This window comes from Chelmon rostratus, chromosome 21 (genome assembly GCF_017976325.1).
Source record: "Chelmon rostratus isolate fCheRos1 chromosome 21, fCheRos1.pri, whole genome shotgun sequence".
Taxonomy (NCBI): domain Eukaryota; kingdom Metazoa; phylum Chordata; class Actinopteri; order Chaetodontiformes; family Chaetodontidae; genus Chelmon; species Chelmon rostratus.
Genome location: NC_055678.1, coordinates 2,530,032 through 2,552,088, shown reverse-complemented (window position 1 = coordinate 2,552,088; position 22,057 = coordinate 2,530,032). Strand labels below are relative to the sequence as shown.

General features: G+C 42.0%; 2 protein-coding genes across 2 annotated transcripts; both read left to right on the top strand.

Moving 5' to 3' along the window:
- The first annotated feature begins 1,500 nt into the window (after window positions 1–1,500).
- Window positions 1,501–3,783, top strand: pde6gb (phosphodiesterase 6G, cGMP-specific, rod, gamma, paralog b). Its single transcript, XM_041962586.1, has 4 exons — window positions 1,501–1,601; window positions 3,060–3,273; window positions 3,358–3,398; window positions 3,493–3,783. Exons 2-4 carry the CDS (start codon window positions 3,131–3,133, stop codon window positions 3,567–3,569), a joined length of 261 nt encoding a protein of 86 aa, XP_041818520.1. The 5' UTR covers window positions 1,501–1,601; window positions 3,060–3,130; the 3' UTR covers window positions 3,570–3,783.
- A 2,472-nt stretch (window positions 3,784–6,255) lies between these two features.
- Window positions 6,256–19,960, top strand: nploc4 (NPL4 homolog, ubiquitin recognition factor). Its single transcript, XM_041963426.1, has 17 exons — window positions 6,256–6,400; window positions 7,148–7,228; window positions 8,821–8,930; window positions 9,154–9,390; window positions 9,467–9,515; window positions 9,647–9,741; window positions 9,821–9,944; window positions 11,238–11,417; window positions 11,589–11,675; window positions 12,106–12,177; window positions 12,269–12,395; window positions 14,015–14,175; window positions 14,668–14,739; window positions 14,829–14,921; window positions 16,155–16,271; window positions 16,621–16,723; window positions 16,918–19,960. The coding sequence occupies exons 1-17, from the start codon at window positions 6,386–6,388 to the stop codon at window positions 17,076–17,078; spliced, it is 1,884 nt and encodes a 627-aa protein (XP_041819360.1). The 5' UTR covers window positions 6,256–6,385; the 3' UTR covers window positions 17,079–19,960.
- Window positions 19,961–22,057: the final 2,097 nt, after the last annotated feature.

Sequence of the window (22,057 nt, the reverse complement as noted above, 5' to 3'; positions counted from 1 at the left end):
AGTGCAGTCAGATACATCCACGATAAGATGCACTGAAATGTGAGAGCATCGCTACGTGTTTCCTCATGATTGAAGGTGAACATGACATGTTCTGCTGTTCTGGAGCTTTCAAGCTTTCAGGTCACACTTTTCATCTGACTAATAAAAACAGCGTGATGAGACTGTTAACTAATGAACACTGAACCTCAACTTTTAAGTCAACATGGATGAGAAACATCCCTACAGATGTTTTTAAGACAAAAAAAACTACTCTGCTTTCACTAATACTTGAAAATGCTTAAAATGCTCCTTCCAGCAGTGAAAAATCCAGAATATGTGAAGAGCTCGAAGCTGTTGAACTCCACTGGTGATAAGATCATGAGATATCATTTATAGATATTTGGATGGCATAATGTAAATACGTAAAGGTGACTTTCCTCGTCATGAGGAGCACAACTAGACTGTGGAAACATTTCTTTAATGTCATCTGAGGGCTAATAAAATAACCACGATGACTAAACCTGCCTGATAAACTGAAGGTGAGGAGTTTGAAGACGTGGGCAGGGTCTAATGAGAAATGCTGTTGAGCTGCATGATGGGAATTGTTGGATCCATAGATTTTGGAGCTTTTCCTGGAGAGGTTTGACCCATCCAAAGTCAGGAGCTCTCAGTCCTTTTCAACACAAAATCATTAGAGCATCTCTTTTAGACAAAACGACGCTTCGGTGTATCCACCTGAATGAACTGATGAAGTGTTGATTAGCAGATTTTAGGTGTCCCGGCTGGTGCTGGATGATCGTTCTGCTGAGCGGAGGCCGCTCTCACTGCAGCGAATTACACTGAAACAAACATTAAGATGGTCTAAGAGACTTCTGCAGGATGCAGGATTGAAGGGTTCTGCCTGAAGCAGACGATGAGACGATTGCATAACATGGCAGGAGTGGGCTCCCAGGCCTTTCAGGAAGCTTCCTGCTGCATCCATAATCTGCATCAACATATTCCAGCTGTATCATCTGGTTGATCCAGATCACTTTCATCAGCCATGCTTAGTGTTTTCTTGAATTTTCTGGAGACAAGCACTCCTGCAGGCCGAGGTCACTCTGTGGATATCTCAAACAAAGCAAACACGATCAAAATGAATTACCTACAACCTTTTTTTGTTTTTAATGTATTATGTAAAGCACTGAATTGCTTTACTGTGTGAAATGTGCCTTAGTTTAATCAGAAATACTGTCAGAACTGGATAAATGCAGAAACTAAATGGGTTTCAGATGGTAAATTTTCATCCAGAATCTACTCCAAATCTCTGAAAATCTTCTGAAAAGATTCTACAGATTTAAACTACGTACTGACCCAGAGCACATCATCACATCACCATCATGACCAAATGGAGTTCGGACCTGTGTACAGCCTTCATGTGTACATCATGCGTACATGTGAACTGTTGACATTGGAGCAGGGAGGCGGTGCGTTCATAATCTTCTGCGGGGCTCAGCATATAAGGGGGCCCTAAGCCCGACTGGCCCTCACAGCAAGCCTAGCATAGAAGTCCACTCATCTGCTAGACAGACCAGGGCTGCGTTCACACCCACTCGTCTGGCTGTCCTTCACCCAAGCAGCCGGTGAGTAGACCCATCGCTACATCACCACCACCTCTGCAAACAATGCTTTTATTGAGGTTTATTGTAGTGGTAGTAAACTAGGTGAAAGACAGACATGACTGAGGTTTCTACTCTGGAGCTGCATGGAAGTCAATGGATATTATGGATTTTTTTTTTGAGTGGAAATGATCTGACTTGAACTGAAAAGATGGAATTTTTTAAAAATCATGATAACAATATAAGATGCAGCGATTCTGATTCTTCTTTAAGAGGAAGATTTAGATCTGAAGAGAACGTCAGGTTCAATAAAGGCCAAACAAATACAAAGTTTCTTTTTAAAATTTGAACTGATCATAACGTGAGTGAACACACGAAAAAAGAAGTCTTTAAAAAGCAAATAGGTTGTCTGACAAACAATCTGAAAACAACTTGTCCGAAACAAGCTGATCAATGATTTGACCAGGTTTGGCGGTACTGAATGCTTCTAATTCAAATATTTATATATATGTTCTGTATTTATGTAGCACGAAGGAGCTACAGCTGTCATTTCATCATGCAACCTTGTGTTGTTAAATGACGATTAATGAACTTTGATGCCTTATTGCTAAAAAAGTTCTATTTCATTTGACTTTCTTCACTTAAAGGGTATTGTTTTATTTAGTTTCAGTTTAGACAGTTGGTTTCGTTCCTTACTTTGGTTTCAGTTTCAGTTTTAGTTTATGATAATGACTCTGCTCACACTGAGGTTCAATTCGTATTATTGAATTGAACCTCAGTGTGAGTAGAGGTCATTATTATTGGTCATTGGACATGAAAAGGCTAAACTTCCAACCATAGTGGACAAACCAGCTACTTAAGAAATACATACAGATCACACACGTCGACACGTCTGTAACTAGAGTTTGATATAATATGACTTAATGCTCTAAATATACAGTTTCTTCTGCATGAATGAAGTTTGTTGGCTGAGTTCTCACACAGTCAGTGAACCCCCACAACCACAACAATATAAGACTTGCTCAGGACTGTCAGTGTCATTGGGACTCAGTGAGCGGATTGATCATTTAGACGCTCAGTGCAGACTCAGCATATCTGCTGTGCTGTCCTTGCACTAACGAGATTACGTGTGGACGGCCTGCTTGAAACAGAGAGGGGGAGTACTTATTAACTTGAGCCAGGGATTAGGGGAAAATTGGGTCATCCTAATAGAACACGCTGCAAGGTAGTCCATCTCAGACACTCAATCAGTGGGAAATATGAGTGTAAATCCCGCCTGGTGCTTGTCAGATCAATAAGAGGATTTAGGCCTGTAATGTCAGACAGAGGTGACAGAGGCTGCACTGCTACATGAAATTAAACAGAGCAGCATCCCTGTTGCAAAAGGGACTTGCGGGGACTAAACAGGCGAAAGCGGCTCATCCCTCCGTCTTTTTTCTACCTGTAATCTGAGTTTTTCTTTCTCCTCTCCAAAATGAAAAGATATCACCACGACGTCAACACTTCGGAGAGGTGTTTCTAAAGCCTGCACACAGGTACCATAACTGCTCAGAATGAATCTTGAGCCCAAAGCTGAGATCAAGTCGGCCACCCGTGTCAGCGGAGGCCCCGCCACCCCACGCAAGGGACCACCCAAGTTCAAGCAGAGGCAGACCCGTCAGTTCAAGAGCAAGCCTCCAAAGAAGGGAATCCAGGGGTATGCCTTCAATGATGCACTTTCTTTCTGTAGAGGTCTAGATACAATGGAAAGATATGGTTTGTAATTTATTTTTCTTTGCAGCTTTGGTGATGATATCCCTGGAATGGAGGGCTTAGGCACAGGTGAGTCCATTTTAAGGTTTAAAACACATTCCATATCACTTTCTATGATCATCAAAGGCCTGAACACCCTGAAATCTCCATCTGTTTGTTACAGACATCACCGTCATTTGCCCCTGGGAGGCCTTCAATCACCTGGAGCTGCATGAGCTGGCCCAGTACGGCATCATCTGAGCCTTCCTTCACCCCCCTGCAATCCTCTGAGGATTACAGGCCACGTCCATGCACTTCAAACCATCTGCCTCAGGCTCCATCTCCTAGCTTTAAATGGAACTCTTCCAAACAAACTACCAGAATGACCTGTAACACACACAAAAAACGGAAAAAGAGAAAAAAAAAAACTACAAAAAAAAAATAACTTTCTGTCCTCTTTCACTGGATTCTTCTTCTGATTCTGCAGCTTACACACAACATCTGCTCTTTTGATTTGACTCTCACATCTTCTTTAGATCTGCACCGGCACTCTAAGCACTGTTTTCTCTTTTTTTACTGTCCTACCTTTTTCTGCTTTCCTCTTCTTCTAGTTTCTTCTCAAGGACAAAAACTGAAACTTACACAAGCAAAGCAGCCTCAAATTGAGTTTAAGTGATAAACCCGTGAGGTGGGTGGGTTCCCACTTCGCGAGCTTCGGCGCCTCTTTCACCATCTCAGAGGCTTTTCCATCGATGCCGAACATATAAAATGCAAAACCTGAATTCTGTAGAGACTGGACACCAGCTTGTCATTGCTGAGCGTAACCTTTCAGCGGGATGGCGTTAATCAGTCGTCATCAGATATCCCTCTTTTCCCTGTTTGACCAACCTTTAACTGCACCCAAATTTTCTACAATCACACTACGTGGAAGTCTGATGCATGTGGGGGAGTGTTGAGTGAAAAAAAATCTCTAAAATCAACTCAGCAAAGAAAAAAATGTCCAGGAAACCAGAATTCCTTCCTTGCAATAGATAGTGTGTGATTAGTCAGGGCAGGAGTGCGTATTGTTCATCATGTGACCACACTGACAGCTCATCTTATCTGAAGAGGTGCAGCATCTTTGTTAACATTAGTTTCTAATCCCTTCTTATTTGTACATCTCCCTTGTATAATATTAATGTATATGAAAAAATGTATTTTATGTTTGCATGTTTATTTCTCATACTTTCACACGACCTGTGTGTTCATATTTGTGTTTCTAAGCTCAATACTGTGGCCCTCTTTTGTTGTTATCTTGTAGATTAGAACATTTTACATTTTTTCCTCATTGTCCTTCATCTTTTATCCATCGCTGATCTGTTTTTGATTTCGTCATCATCTCTTCTCCGTTGTCTTCTTCATCATCATTTTTCCTTCATTCTCATCATGTTTAGACACCAGAAGTTTTGCTCTCATCAACTTGTACCTGTATCTGTTGTACACATACGATCAGTGCATGCACACCTTTAGTCCCATTTAGCTTGTATTTCTGTAATCCTGACATCACCTTTCAACATACTGGTCTAATGAACAAGATAATAACAAAGAAGTTGATCACTTTTCCCTGATGATATAAAGCTGGTGATGGAAGAGTTGGAGGGATGAGTGGGACGGATGTTTCAGTACATGCCCAAATCTTAAGAGATGTGTAATGGAGCTTTGACCTCTCTACAGGATGAGGAAAAAATAAAAAGAGGAAAATGCAAATGGATTTATTTATTCTCAGCAAAATTGCTCCTTGGATCAGGAGTCTGTAGTTTGACAGTGATCAATCTTTATTTTTCTTTAAGACCAAAATAAATGTAGACAAAGTGTAATCTAATTGATTACACTCACACACATACAAATATGTACATATATATGTGTGTGTATACATGTACATATTTACGTGTATATACACACACATATATACATATATGTATATGTATATACACACATATGTATGTGTATGTATACATACACACATATGTATGTACTATATATACATGTATATACATATATAGAACATATACAGTGCATATATGCATATATATATATACATGGACATCACAGATTAAGTTCTAATTATATTCAACAGTCTTTCAAATAAAAAATAATTTAATAACTGAATGCAGCCTTTAAGACCATCACAATAATGATTTTAGTGTTGTTACAAATAAATGATTATGTAAACAACACCAATCACATTACAACTTTTAAAAATTATTGCAACTCAATTAATACATTTAAAATATATTAACAGAAAAAGAGGAATTTATACTTATGTTATGTACTTATATATACAACACCACTGTTGTATATGTGTGCAGTCATTTGACCAGTTTGGTGGTGACAAAGATGACATATAGTGCTGTGCACTGTGTATGTACTCTGTCCCTCCACTGAATACAGTGCAAACAGCAGACTACACTACAAATGGCAGCTCCATTGTGCTCAAAACCAAACAGCACTGTACTGGAAGACTACCTGGCTCACTTCTGTGGTGTTGGTTAGTTGCCATTTGATTAAACAGTTTTATTGACAAATATGCAACATGTATGCACAATATAAGATAAAATTGTGGCGTTTCGAAACGAGGTTCCTGGACATAAATTTTCAGTTAACCAAATTACGATCCAGTAATTGATATGCAGTGAACCAGGGGCTTTTGAGGCTCTTGAGGTTGTGGTGACCCGGGAAGTTGCCCACTTTGCCCGATTGATAATTCAGCCTTGGTTCTGCCTTACATGTATTTCTATTCTACAAAATAATTTAATGTTTCTCGCGCGGTGTCTTCTACACTGGAGTTGCGGTATGAGATGTAGTTACCGCGGCAAGAGAAATGGAACGTGCGCTTCAGCTAAAAAACGGTTGTTTCGGCCGTGGACGCTTCAGGGTGGGACCGGTGGAAAACAGTCGGTCACTAATGTCTGCAACACCCGGTGTTTGAGTTGTGGGATGGAGTTTCGTTGACAGACAGTAACGCTACGTGAATTTTGTATTTAGTGTGTCTGTCTACTAACGCAGTGATATCTATCGGGAGTACTCACCCGAGTAACATGGCAGATAATATTGTAAGTATAAAAGCAGGTTGTATTAAGGGCAGTGAGGGGTCGACACGGTTAACGTTAGCTAGCTTGTTAGCCGAAGTCCGGAGTGATGAGGCAGCAGAATTAGCTTGGCAGCTAACGTTTGCTCGCTATTATTAGCAAAGAGTGACTGGGGCCTGTTTAGCTAACCGGCTAATGTTAGTCCTTTGGCTAGCAGACGGCATCCGAATAAAAAGAGTCATCTCTGGCTAGAGCGGAAGCTATATAACCGGCGTAAAATCCAGAATAAAAATGTCTAGAGTGTTGTTTAGCATGCTCAGCTCATTAGCCAAACATTAACTAGAATATGCTCGGTAGATATAATGGAAGCCAGGATGTTGTTGATTCACTTAAAGTGATGTTTTGATGACTGTGATTAAGCCCCCCACACCGTGTCAGCTTTAGTTCACGATGTTTGGTTCAAAGTCAGCATCTTAATGTCACAATACAAAAGCTCTTCGTTGAAATGTAGATGCTCCTAAGCTAGCGGTAACATTACTTTTCTGCACTGTCATCGTTGTCAGAGTATCCTGACAGTGACACCACTGTAAAGAGGGGGAGAAAAGGGGGAGTTATGACTGGCAGGTGTTTGGAAGTCATATTGATGCTGTTTTAAGTGCACGTTATTTCTGTTTGTAAGCTGCTAACAATGGAGCTTTCCTTCCCAGCTGTCTGAACTGGTAACGTAAGCAGACCCCTGAATGCAGTTAATGTTTTTGTCTTTTTTTGTAGATCATCAGGGTGCAATCCCCAGATGGGATGAAGAAAATTCCTTCTACCAAGAGGGAGACAGCTGCTGCTTTTTTAAAGAAGGTACTGTGTGTAAAGCGGTTGTCATGTGAGAATGGGCCAAACTGTCAAATTCACAAATGTCTCTACTGTTTAGACACCATAGGTAATCACATTGTTACAAGTCATTCTTTCAAGGATACACCATGTACACCGCATATTTTAAGTGTACTATCTCTACAGCAATGCAAGTGCCACAGAGTAGAGTGTTGTCACACAGTACATTTGTGTTTTTCTGGGTTTTGCTTGTGCATGCTCATTGTTCATTTATGTTTAAGCTGTGCAGAGAGTACCAGAGCAGGCCAGCCCTGCACCGCTCCTGTGTGCTATTCTTCCTCTCACTGCTGTCATGTTGCTTGTTGTGGAAATTTGTGTTCAGGAAGTGTAATAAATGTATTGCTTTGCTGTTTTGTTTTACCAGCTTGTGGTTTAGCACATATAAAATACATTTACATTTGGTCCTAAATTTGGATAGTTTGTAAGAACAACCGTATCTTAGTTTTAATCCATCTGACCTCTATTCACTAAAAAGGCCACAAAAATATTCACAAGTACCTTTGATACTAATGGGTTTGAAACCCTTAATATAGAACTGTATTCCAACAGACCAGTTGCAGCAGAGCATTGCAGCAGCACCTCATTAAAAATGTATGCATCCGTGTGAAGGCAGGATGGTGTAGCCTGCAGATCAATCGGAGGAGTAGTTTTCATTCCCTGCCGATGTGCAGCCAGTCATGGGTGGAATAGAAAACCACAAGTGTGAGGCAGACAGGGCAGAGACAGTCTGAGCCCTGCAGGTTGTATTTCTGAAGCTGAGACTGAATTAAAAAGGACTCAAAGCTCTCATACAGTCTGGCAGCATACAGTTCCACCTAGCATCCAGAAATAACATCTGTCTTCTGTGTGGCTTTAGAAAAACAACAGTTTTATGCTCATAAGCCTTGATGCTTCCAAGTGTTCTCATCTTAGTATTACCAACACTTACAGATAAATAAAAACACACAGTGCTAATTGTGATGGTGCTGTTAGCCAGTTTCTGGTGGACCGTTTGAATGTCATGGGATCAATGCAGCTGTCTTTTTATTCCAAGATATTAATTCTGGTCATATGTCGAAAGTTCACTAATGGTTGTTGAATTAAGTGCACCTCAAGTGATGAAATGCAGGCAAATGACCAGCATGAGGCTGATTGTCTGCGTGGTATGTGACGTGATGATAAAAATGCTATGGGATACTTTGTTGACCGGCCAGCTCAGAGTGCTCTTAATAGCTTAGTTTGGCTCACTCTGTGATGACCTTAAGAGGTATTCCTACGAGCTGAGTTTCTCTCGTGCCAAGAGGCTCTGTGCTAATCTGCTTTACCCTTTATACATACATCTTTTTTATTGGCACACGCTGATCTGAATTGTTTCCTAGAGTGGATTCCAAGGAAGCAAATATTCTGAGACATCATGCTAATTGTTAGCTCAGACTGATTTTAAGACATTGTGTATTCTGATCCTCTCAACGTCACATCCATTTCATGGTGTTGAAAGTTAGCATTATTTTGATGTTAGGTCATATGTCACAAGGCTATGATCCATTCTAATCAGAACACTTTATTTATTTCTCTCTCAGGTAGCCAAAGAGTTTGGGTTCAATTCCAATGGGTTTTCTGTTTACCTGAACCGCAACAAGACCGGAGAGATCCTTTCCCAGAACAAAACTCTGAGCCTGCTTAAGATCAAGTAAGTAAAAGCCAACAGGTGGAGATATTGGTTGTAGCTCATCAAAAAGAAAACCTAAAGAACGTCTGTGATATTCAGATGTGCCTTTCAGACAAAAAGACAAAACACTCGACACTCACTGATTCAAACACAGATATTTAGATAATTCAGTTAATTCACATTCTTTAACAAACTACAGTGTAGCTTTAAAGGTGTGATTTGTGTTGTCTTATCTCCTTCGTAGGCATGGCGACATGCTGTTTCTGTTCCCTTCAGGATCTTCCTCCTCCTCTGGGGAGGTGATGGACACTGCCACCCCACACTCGTCTTCATCACTACCATCCATTTCATCTTCCACATCCTCTTCTTCGTCCTCCATGATCCCACGGTCCCTGTCAGCACCCCAGGTCCAGGAGGATGAGATTGATCAGTATCTGGCCAAGCAAGATGGGAAGATCTACAGGAACAGAGATCCACAGCTGTAAGAAACAGACCTACAGCAAACATCCAGATTGAGTACAAACGTCAGATGCCTGATGATTCCTTTCTTTCTACAGATGTCGCCATGGTTCCCTTGGAAAATGTGTGCACTGTGTACCGTTAGAGGTGAGAGACTTCACTCATTCACTGTTTCTTATTTCTGAAACTTGAAGCGCTGTAATGCTAGCACCACTACTGCACCACAAGTTTGTTCAAATTTGACTTTCCGAAACCCTGGCTTCTCTTATTTTTGTCAGCCTTTTGACGAAGACTACCTGAATCACCTCGACCCACCAGTGAAGCACATGTCATTCCACGCATACCTTCGCAAGCTGACCGGCGGAGCTGACAAGTGAGAAGTTGGTTTTAATGTCTTTGGTGGAAATACGCAAATTCTAGTCAAATTCCAACGCTGTTTTGGTCTCCTGCAGAGGGAAGTTTGCAGCTTTGGAGAACATCAGCTGTAAGATCAAGTCGGGCTGTGAGGGCCACCCTCCCTGGCCGGAGGGGATCTGCACCAAGTGCCAGCCCAGTGCCATCACGCTCAACAGACAGGTATCTAACAGTGAAGCTTTGATGAGCATAATTACAAACAAGCGATAGTAAGGAGTGTTCAGAGTCAGGCCTGCTGTGCCTTGCGCCTGTTGTAATATTTCTGTGTGATTATAATGATTGTGTAAGTGCCATTAAGTGTGGAAATTAATGCCAGAGAGCAGAAACCATTCAGATCACCACCTGTAGTGCTGTAACAATTCATTGTTCATTTGTTCCTGCAACAGTATGTGTCTGATTTTTGCTTTTGTTTATACTGTCCTTGATATCCATGGAAAATACATTTTATGTCTGGAATTTATTTGAATGAGTAGAAAATAATTAACTCATTGTGTGAGTGATGTTTTTGTAACGTATTTATATCAATGCATATGAGGTGTCATTTGAAGGCATCTCAGAATCTTTTGAGATGCCTGTGGGGCAGTGATTGTTAGCTGGTGGCCCGTGGCCACATCCGATTCGCCGAAGCTTTCGTTCCAGATTGCAGAAAATGCTCACATCTAATGCTACCAGTGGAAGAGGCTTTGCCCATCCTGAGAGTGATTTGCTTGCTGTGTTGGCCAGCTGTTGTATCGAGTCTTCTTGTTTGCTTCCTGGATCCTGAGGAGTGTTTGTTGAGATCTGGACTCATTCATCGGTAGATGAACTGTGGGCTTTGTGTTGAGCACTGGCTGCCTCCTTGATGGAGGTTTAAGAGCATTTATGAGTTAATGTAGTTGTCATTTTGGATTTTCACATTGTCTATTCACACTGATATAGACTAATGCTAATAACATTATTGCACAAGAAAGTGAAAATATTAAACAACAAAAGGATTAGGCCTAAATAATGTTTTTTTTTTTATTATGTGAATGTCAGCCAGTACAGCCTTTGCTTGGAAGAATTCTGGCCCTGGAACGAATGTAGTTGATGACCCCTGATGTAGATAGTCACCTGATATATGACATGTTTTCCCTGCTTTCAAAAAATCAGTCAGTGGTTTTCACATAGACGAGGAACGTTATTGGTGTGTATCAATATTATTTTCTAACGCAGACATTCAACATGTGGACCGGAGGAGCTGAGGATCAAAGTGCCAGACCTGTGATTTCAGGCCAAACCTCAGCTGGTCGTGTCGGGACCATGTCTACAAATGCATTGAAACCTAAATACTGTTGCATGAATGTAGCTGTCTCTGTTCTTCTTTCTACTTTTGCTACCCGTTCATGCTTTGAAGAAGGTCTCTGACCGAAAGCTCACTAATTAAAAAGATTTTTGCACAGATTTTAGTTTTCATTCAGTCTGTTCTTCTCCCAGAAATACAGACACGTGGACAACATCATGTTTGAGAACCACACCATTGCAGACCGCTTCCTGGACTTCTGGAGGAAGACGGGCAGTCAGAGGATGGGATACTTGTATGGCAGGTTCACCGAGCACAAAGACATCCCTCTAGGCATCAGAGCTGAGGTGGCTGCCATCTACGAGCCGCCACAGGTGAGGATTCCTCGAACTATAATCACTGTCTGCTCCAACTGCTCCGGTCAGTTTGAGCATCCCCTTGATTTCGTTGCTACTGTATGTTTAGTTTGCTGTAACCTTTCCTTCCATCAGTGAGTTACTCTTTGTGTTATTGTAGTGGTCACACTTGTCCCTGCTGTGTTTTAGAATGCCACTCAGAACAGCCTGGAACTGGTGGACGATCCCAAAGCTGCAGCTGTGGACGAGATCGCTGCCAAACTGGGCCTCTGCAAGGTCGGCCTTCATGTCTTGTTCACGCCTCCCAGCTGACTTTAGACAAAGTGGTTTCTTACTGAGCTTTCACACTGAATACTGACAGTTTGCTGCAGTGTGAAAAGCTTTGAAATTTGAATTTAAGGCTCAGGGCAGATTTATGCTTCTCCGCCAAGATGTTCCTGTTGTCTCGCCACTGAAGCCGTCGGCACGTTCATTTATTTATAATTCATCAAAGGATTTATCCTGTTCAGCCTGAGCCTTTTTTTAGCAAAGCACACGGCTTCACATTGGTCTGTTAACCATGATTGAACCATGGTTGTTTACCCACACAAATCTAAACCTGGTTCTACCTTCATACAGTCCACCACTTACTGCCAGTATCATTTGCCTGGCTGATGAATCAGTGAATTGTTTCATACTGAGTTTATCTCTTTTGTCTGGTTCTCAGGTGGGCTGGATCTTCACCGATCTGCTCTCTGAGGACACGAGGATAGGAACTGTCCGCTACACGAGAAACAAGGTGAGGAAGCAGCTCCCTCAAGCACGACCTGTTCGTCAGACTCATGCGCTGCTTTCAGCCGTGATTTATCGTCTTCTCTTACTTCTGTTAGGACTCGTACTACCTGAGCGCAGAGGAGTGCATCACAGCCGGATACTTCCAGAATCATCACTCAAATCCTTGCAGACTCTCTCGAGACGGCCATTTTGGCTCAAAATTTGTGACCGTGTTGGCCACAGGTATGTTTTTCTTTCCCTTTGAGGCTGACTGAAAATAATCTAAATAATTATCGTATTGATGTATAATCTTGTCTACACCATGACACGTGATATGAATAAATGCTTGTTAATATTAGCTCAAATCTTTCTCTCACATTAGAGGAATACCTTTCCTGCATTTTTTTTATCTCACAGATGACGCTGAGCAGTAAATTGAAATTTGGTGACTGAGCACCAGCCAAAAACTGCAGCTGATTTAAAGTGAAGTATTTATGTGCTAGCTTTAAGCCCACTCATATGTCAAATGTGAGAAAGTTCACCTCTTCTCGACAGCAGAATGAACTATACACTTTGAATTTCTTCAACGTGGGCTTGTGAGGTACCTGCTTTAGTAATGTTTTATTCCTCTCAAGTATCTACACGGTGTGTATTTATGTTGCAGTGCAGTACAAGCCAGGCGCTCTCTGAGACTCTCTGGTTGGTCTGTAGGATCGAAGCCAAGTGTTTACACTTCCCTCCATTACAACCTTACGACCTCCTCATATATTAGTGCCTGAAAAGCACAATACGAAGCAGTGACCTCATCCCTTCATTTACATTAAAGAGGCACTGGTGGCCAAAGCTGACATCATGGCTGCAAAGACGTCATCTGTTTGCAAATGAGTTGCAGGTGTAACACTGAGCGCACTGACACTGACATAATAATAGTTAAATGATAAGATCATGTTGTAGAAGTGTGCACAAGTTCTTTTTTCTCTATCAAGCTTCGGTTGTATGGCTCCTTACAGGGTCTGATTGCCTCAAACCCACCCTAGTTTTGTGAAAAATCCAATCCCGTGGCAGATAAAACAAATCAACGAATTAGCTGAGCGACAGAAAGTTAATGGATGACCTTTCTGACAACTGATAAATCCTTGAAGTCATTCAAGTACAAGCAACGAGCATTTTTCTAGTTTGTCAAGTGAGGACTTCCTGCTCTCACATCGTCACTACTCCAACTTACATAATGGTGCTAATACAATTTAAGCTGTCACATAATTTGTCATGGGCAATTGAAATGTAGAGATTATTGACAAATTAAGCTATTTAAACAGCAGTTTTTATATTTCTTCATGACATCTCATAAGTACCAAAGTATCAAAGTTTGACAAATATGAATGTAAGATTAGATACGATAAGATAAAGACTTTATTAATCCCCCCAGCCGGGGAAATTTGGTTATTACAGCAGCAGGTAATGGCAGTTGGAAAAAAATAGCAACAAAAATAAATAGATACAAAATAAAAGCTGACTATATATATGTACATTTTATACAAAGGGCTATATAAGAAAACAAATATGTATATATCGCTGCAAAGAACTATAAGAAAAATTACCATAAAAATATACTGCCAAGAATTCAGGAGAATTTCACAGACTTTACACAGATTGCACATGGTGGATAAAGTGACTAAAGCATTTATGCTATTGCATGGAAATAAATATGTATATGTCACAGTAGAATACTATTATGTACTGATATGTAGAGTACTCATTGAGAGCGGGGGGAAAAAGCAATCTCAGCTCGCATTTAGTCAAAAATAAAATGATTTAACCGACACATTAATGCTTTCGTCTGTCTCTGTGCTCTCTGTGTGCAGGTGGTCCAGATAACCAGGTGCACTTTGAAGGATATCAGGTGTCCAATCAGTGCATGGCTTTGGTGAGAGACGAGTGCCTACTGCCCTGCAAAGATGCTCCTGAGCTGGGCTTCGTGAAAGAGTCCAGCCCTGAGCAGTACGTACCAGACGTCTTCTACAAGGTAAGACTTCAAACATGCAGCAACAGCCGATGTTCAGACGGAACCATCCACAAAATATAATGTTTCTGGTTTGTTTTTTTGAGAATCCAAAGTGATTACACACATAAGCATTACACAAATCAGATGAGAATAATGACATCCAGATATTTTGTAATTTAGGCCAGTGATAGAAGTTGGTCCATCCAGATCTTTGGACCCTAATGTTAAGATTTTTGTTAAACCCTCTGAACCCTGAGCAGTTTCTGGTTGTTCCTGTCACAGTTTTACTCACTGTGGGCTCATTTTCACTGTAAAACATAAGTCCTGTCGCTTTTTCAAAGTGCCCACAAGTGTTAGCAGCACCACAAACCATCTGTGTTGTTTGCTCCTCCTCCTGCAGTTCAGTCGACTTAATATTTTGATTGAGGGTTTTTTTTGTTTGTTTGTTTTTTTTAAGAAACATGCTTCTCAAGTTCAGAAAGTTGACCATTTTTTCCTCCTTCCATCCCAAAGGACAAAGACAAATTTGGAAATGATGTCACATTTCTAGCCCAGCCTCTCCCTGTGGAGTACCTCATCATAGATGTGAGTAAAATAAGTCTTCAGGTGTTTGTCTGTTTTGTTTTATCCTGCTCTTGCCTTTGTATGTGATATATCTGTTTTTTTGCCGACAGATCACTACCACTTTTCCAAAGGACCCCCAGTACACCTTCTGCTCCACACAACGTTTCCCCATTGAGAACCGGGATATTCTGGGAGAGATACAAGTAAAAATCTGTTTATCTAAGCAACGTGAATTCATACGCTTTCTTGTTAAATATGAGAATATCGCCTCCATCGTGTTGTGTTTAGTTCAGATGTGCAGTCAGACACATCTGGGCGCGGCAGCTGCACGCAGCATCTCAAACCTTTGTTGTGCACTGTTGTAACTTGAGTTAGCATAAACCTGCTGACTGCTGGATGGATCGGTGAGTCGCTTACACTTTGAATGCAGCTCGGCTCGCAGTAACGCATCATAAATCTGCCTCTGTACTGGAAGTGTGAGATGAAACTGACCTTCCCAGCTTCACTGCATCCTCTTGTCACAGTTTGGCTCTTGAAATTAATGATTTCACTGTTACAAATAATCATCAGGAATTATGGATAATTGAGATCCACAGAAATGCGTAATTATTTGATGTTGCAGAGTTAAAGGATAACTTTCGTTTTTTACAACCTGGACCTTATTTGTAGCATTAAATACGACCATTTAGACACCCCGACAACTTTGGTGGCATTTGGAGTCGTTTTGAAGAAATTAGCCCCAGAGGAGCGGCGTGTATATCCTTATAAAGCGAGTACTCGGGGCATCCATGCGCAGCCTCTATATAACGCATAATCTGCGGCGAAACTCGTTCATATTCCAATATTTTGTTATGATATGCTGGTGCCATTCCCCTCTGAGCCCGTGGTGGCATGTTATCAGCATCCGGCGTCTCTAGACCACTACCTCTGACGTGGATGATGTCTTTACCGAACGCCGGGCATAACGAGCCAAACTACAGCTAAACTAACCGACCGCCAGCTCAGAGGGGAATAGCACCAGCATATCATAACAAAATATTGGAATATGAACGAGTTTCGCCGCAGATTATGCGTTATATAGAGGCTGCGCATGGATGCCCTGAGTACTCGCATTATACGGATATACGCGCCGCTCCTCTGGGGCTAATTTCTTCAAAACGACTCCAAATGCCACCAAAGTTGTCTGGGTGTCTAAATGGGCGTATTTAATGCTACAAATAAGGTCCAGGTTGTAAAAAACGAAAGTTATCCTTTAAAGCAGCTTCATGATAACCCACATAAGGAGCTGCTTTAGCCTTCATCTCTGCCTGTATTTCAACTTGTCATGACCAGCCTCAGCTTAGTGCCTGAGAAAATGAGGCTGACCCTTTGATTCTATAAGCTCCAGAGTTCAGAGGAACTTCGACATCTTGTTCTTGTTGTTTGTGTTTTTGCAGAATTTCCACAGTTTAGCGACGTACCTGTCCCAGTGCACCTCCACGGCATTCCTGGACATCGTGTCAGACTTCCACCTGCTCCTCTTCCTCGTCACCAACGAAGTCATGCCTCTGAGAGTAAGACGACGCTTCGCAGCCTCTTCCTTCCCGAATCTCCATTTGTTTTCCATATGTGTTGCAGAAACTGGTTAGAACACGGTCACATTCTTTTCCAATCTGGAAGTGGTTGCTGGTGTGAGGATGTTTTCACGCGGGCCTTTTATTCATGCCGATGGCATGAATGGCCCAACATGACGATCAAAAACAAAGGAGCGTTTTTCTGTGTTTAGGTAATAACGAGCTGCTTGATCAGATTCGTCTGCTGTAAAATCCAGACTCACGACAGCGAGCCGGTGTGTTTTTGTTCTGTTTCCTGGAATCTGTCGTTGTGTAGTGGATATATCAGAGCTTGTGTTTGTGTCTGCAGGACAGCATCGGGTTGCTACTAGACGCAGTGAGGACTTCTAACGAGGATCTGGCCCAGACCTGGAAGAACTCGGAGCAGTGGGCCACCATCGAGCAGCTGTGCAGTAAGTCTCAGTCTCCTACCGACTCAGTTTTACCTGCCTGGTCTCACCTGGGTTTGTGCACGAGGTTTGAAATCAATCTTTTGATTCGCTGGATCTGGCTTATTGGTCAGATCAGACGAAACAAGCCGTTTCAAGTGGCCTAACATTTTATAGAAAATAATCTGTGATCATGTGATCCCTCTCCTGTCCTTTAGGCACAGTTGGCGGGCAGCCCTCCAGCTCTCTGGGTTACGGGGCCATGGGCGGCCCCTCGGTCCCCGCCTCCTCCTCAGCCATGTGGTCCTGCCTCCACTGCACCTTCATGAACCAGCCCGGCACAGAGCACTGTGAAATGTGCAGCCTGCCCCGCAGTTAAAAACCCCGCCCGCCGCCCCTCCGCCCTGCCTCCGTGCCCCGTCCTGACCTTATCCCACCCAACCCTCCTCTTAACTCGCCAAATGACATCACCGCACCAGGACCAGCTGCGAGATTTGGACGCCCTTCGTGTTTTCTTTCGCATCACTTCGAAGCCTCTGTCCTTCCCATCCCGCAGGCCGCTGTGACGCGTGAAGGGGATGCACTCGTTTACACCGAATTCAATGAGCAAGTCAAAGAAAAGCAGACTGGGGTTTTTTTTTGTATCCCTCCTCACGGCGGCTCTTGTGAGTGGCGGGGTTCGTTAAGGTAAAGCACTTTTGGCTGAGGCCCCTTTCCCTCCAACCACAGCCCCCTGAATAATCACCTCCTCAAATGAATCCTGCTGTGACTCAGGACAACAGCAAAGACTCGAGTGTTTGGATGTTCTCTCACATCAGTGCCCCTCTCACTCTCACTACGTCTTCTGGAAAATCTTGCTGTGTATAAATACATTTGAGGAAAGATACTGTTATTTAATTAAGCTTCTTCTTCTTTTTTTTTTTATCTGATTGTAGCGATACCTTCAAATTTTGAATCTTCAGCATGGATTCTACTTCTAGTCAGGTGTTTATAGGTCTTGGTCTCTTTGACGAGCCCCTTAAAGTACAATCATCGGTCAAAGCTCAGACCTGAAAACTCTTTAGAGCTCCAGAGTAATTCCAGTTCAGTAGAGAGTTTCTATTTTCAGTATTAAATAACTTTAAAAATAAGTCCCGGATTTGAAAAGGCATACACGAAAAGCTCTTCACCCTGAACATATCCTCCACTGACTGCAGAAGTAACGAGTGCTGTTGGTGATCACTAACTTCTGGACTCATGTCCCACCAACTTAAAGTGGTTCCTAAAGATCTTTTCGCGGGCTTGTGTGAAAAGTAGCTTTGGGATTTGATGGATTGAACTTGAGCAGGCGCAATATGTAGCTTCTTTTATCAGCCGTATGTTCTGTTTCTGATAAAACGCCCCAGGACGCCATCCATCGTCCTCGTCCCCGTTACTGACTCGCACTCTATTAGCCGTAAGGTGCTTCTAGAAACGACTGGTGCTCGCCGCTCTCCTCTCCGTCACTCACTTCGTACCTGCGGTTGTTTTCTCGCTGGCGCCGCTCCACAGGAGTCAGACCGTAACCAATGTTCCTCCTCTGATGGGGCCCCTCCGGGTGTCTCCATCACTCAGCCTTCAAAGACTTTGCTGCTCAGAGTGCAAAGGGGTCGCAGGTCAGCACGGGGACAAAGAGATGCCCAACGTTTCGCTTGTCTCATCCGTCTGTGCTGGATGTCCTTGAAGCGAGTCTCGTCCGTGTTTGGTTTTATTCTCTGTACTTTAAAGGCCTGAGCTGCTTCCAGCTGGAGGTTTGGGTGGTGTTCATGTCGTTTCCTCAGTAGAGCTGCAGTTGTCGGTGGTGTAGAAGGAGCCGGGCCTGGAAACACCGTGAAAAGCACTTAAACTCCCCTCGATAGCACTAAAAGGCAAACCACATTTTCTCACTTACCACTAGTTGTATTTAGTTTTGCAAATAGTTGTTGCGTTTGAGGTCCACTGCGGTGTGAGGGGGGGTGAATGGAATTTCATTGTGGTGCTAATTGAAATATGACATTTTAAGGTTTTCACAGGCTGAAATCTCAGAAAGAAACCAGAGCAAATAAAAACAGTTAAAAAACCTCCATGTATAGATTCTGGTGGTGGTAGGTGGGGAAATGTTTTTCTTTGAACTCAGCCTGAAACCTGTCACAGTCAGCGGCGAGCGCATCAGGATAGTTGATCAAAACAGATTCTTTTCATTGATGAGTTTCTTTCATGAGAATATTGGGACCAACACTAAGCCATCAGAGTTCAGTTCTGGTTGCACGTCATTAACGTTAACATCTGGCAGCAGAATGTTTCTTTGAGCCGCTCCACCCAAATGCTCATAACATTACTAACATGCACCCACCCAGCAGAATGACAGATACTGTCCACATGCAGCTGGGTGGTGTCTGAATGAAGGGTTTTGGTGCCGTCACCTGTGGTCCAGATGGAGAAAAGTCCACATCTCAAAGCTTGTCAGCGTCTCTGATGACGTGAACGGCCGGTGTAGTGTTGAAGCTGACAGACGGATCACATCTTGCATGACTTGAATGCATTTGCCTTTTTCTAGTGCTCATATGAAGCTGGAGAATTGACTAGAAAATAATCACAGAAAAGAAAAAGCTGCACATTTCTCATATTTACACCTTTTGAACAACTGATTTCTAGCGAATCTCTTTTGGTCCACCTCTGATACGTTTGCTGCTGACTGACTCATCACCACTTCTCACGTTCAGTTTCTTTTCCCCCCTCGTAACTCTGCGCACTGTTACATGAACTAGTTTTTTTGCTAAAGATGTTCCAGCTGGCAGGAGAACGGAGCGAGTCACTAAATCCTGCCGAGTTTCTTTGGGGTTGTTGACGGGGAAATGGGCCTCTTCGGCTCAGAGGGCGAGTCGTGGCCTGCAGATCTGCTATTTATGAGACGTGTGCTTCTTTGTAAGAGCTTGACAGTAATTCCATTGATGAAGTGAGAATATATTTTTAGTTGTAGATGAATTTGAAAATGCTTGAAAAAATTAAGTTTGTTTTTCTTCCTTTTCTCCGGTGATATCATTCTTGCCCCCCCCCCCTCGTGTGAATTCTCAAGAGCGATTTATCTGATGTCATGCTAACAGACAGCAGTGACCTTTTCCTTTTGTACTGATCCAGGGGCCGTTTGCTGAGCAAGCATGCTCTTGGAGTTGCAGCCGGTCCTCACTTTCCACTGAGCTAACTGAGGACCCTGAAAGTTGTATGCTGTTGACCTGGATTTGAAACAAAATAAAAAAAAACAAACAAAACAACAAAGAATTCCTATTGCAGATGGTCGTGTGTGTGATTTGTTGGCGGTCTGGTGAGATTAAATCGGTAAAGTCCAAACAGAAGCAAAGATACAGTACAGTCCAATTAGTACACATAAATAGAGGAAGTAAAAACTAACAAAGTGATTGATAGCAGAGTCAGCAGGTCTAGAATGTAAACAGCAAACAGAATAATATATCATAATTAATGATACTTAATGATGGTTGTATGTTTTAATGTAGAATCATAATAGAAATATAATCAGCAGTATAACATTAACATACAATATAGTAAAATATCCTACAGTATAATATGAGATATAAGAAATATGGTTACTACAGCAATATAGATAGAATATGAGTATACTGTAGTATATTGTCATCAGAAATAAATATAGGATATAAAACAGCCCAGTATATATACACAGAATAGTGGCCATAGTTCAGGAAAGAGATGTTCAACCGTCACATATGAGGTTTATGTTTGGGTGTCCACAAACTTTTGGCCACACAGTGTTTAGATCCTTGTAAATCCCAGAAAAGTGTGTGTGTGTGTGTGTGTGTGTTACACTTTCACTGTTTTTAACTCAGCTCACTGCAGAGGTATCAACCTGTGTGCGAGTGAGCGTCGTCATCACACACCAATGTAACTAAGTACATTTACTCAAGTTAAATAGTTAAATAGAAATTGAAGTCACTCATACTTTACCTGAGCATTTCCATTTTATGTCAGAGGCAAATGTGCTTTTTACTCCACTACATTTGTCTGACAGCTCTAGTTACTAGCTCCTTTTCAGATTCCTTCCTGTCTGAGCTCATCAAACTTTTTTGGAGATACGTTGTTTTCACAGGACAGCCACAATCCAAACATATGAAGATCTTATAGAATATGACGCATTGCTGTAGATTAAACCAGCCAACAGTATATAAAGTAGCTCAAATGAGCTCAACCTGAAGTATCTACAGCAGCAGCATCCACGTTAATGCAGTGTTTCTCTATCATATCTGATGTTTGTGGATTAATATTACAGATTAATCCACAAACATCAGATATGATAGAAAAACACTGACAGGAACATTTTACTGCACTCTTTAAGATCTTTAAGTGCATTTTGATACTTCAGAACTTCAGGATCTGAGTACTGGCAGCTGGACAACAGATGAAGCTGGGGTTAAAGACCTCTTGATAGAAACCAGTGAGAGCAGGTCAGCGCAGGAGGGGAGAGCTTCAGCAGGCTTGACTTTGAAGTGAAATGCTGATATATGATGCTTATGAGCCTCAGATGGGAGGGGAGGCTGCAGACCCTCACTGCAGATAATGAACTGCTCTACAGAAAATATCAGCTTTGTCCTCCCTGGATGATCTGACTGCCGACCGTCACTGCAGGTTTGTTCTCTGTATTTTAATGACTGCAGCAGCTTCTGAGCATGGCTCACGGTATACTCAGACGTGTGTGTGTGTGTGTTTCCACATGCAGGGTTAAGGATGAAGTCTGCTGGAGTTCTGTTCATCCTGTCAGTGACTCTGTGTGCTGCTCAGAAACAGAGAATAACTCAGAAAGCAGAGGTGGACTACAGGAATGAAGGTTAGCTGTGCAGTAAACACACATCAGACGTCTTTGTTGTAACTAACCGGTTTAAGAATATTTCAGTGACTATTTCAGTGTGTTAACTGTTACATGTGGGGTTCACCGGACTCTGTTTGTTAAATTAAACCTTAAGATAAGATATTATGAACATTTCTAAGTGATTTTACCATCAAGTGTTTTGTCTTTTTAAACTGAAATGTGCTCTATTTTTTGACTTTTACCGCTCTTTAATGTACATTTTTTAGGATTATTGGCACTTTGTGTTTCATTTTATGCAGGAAATTGTGTTATTATTATTATTATTATTATTATTCAGTCTAGTTCTAATTAGCTGTATTTTGTCCTGCAAATCACCAAACCTGATGGCTGCAGTTACAGATACAGATTCCTTTACTTCTTTCCTTTTTTAATTTAATTCTTTTCTTTCTTCCTTTACCTCTTTGCTAATTCCTGACTTTCTTTTCCTTCCTCATGTATCAGAAATGCCACAGTAGCAGAAGTAA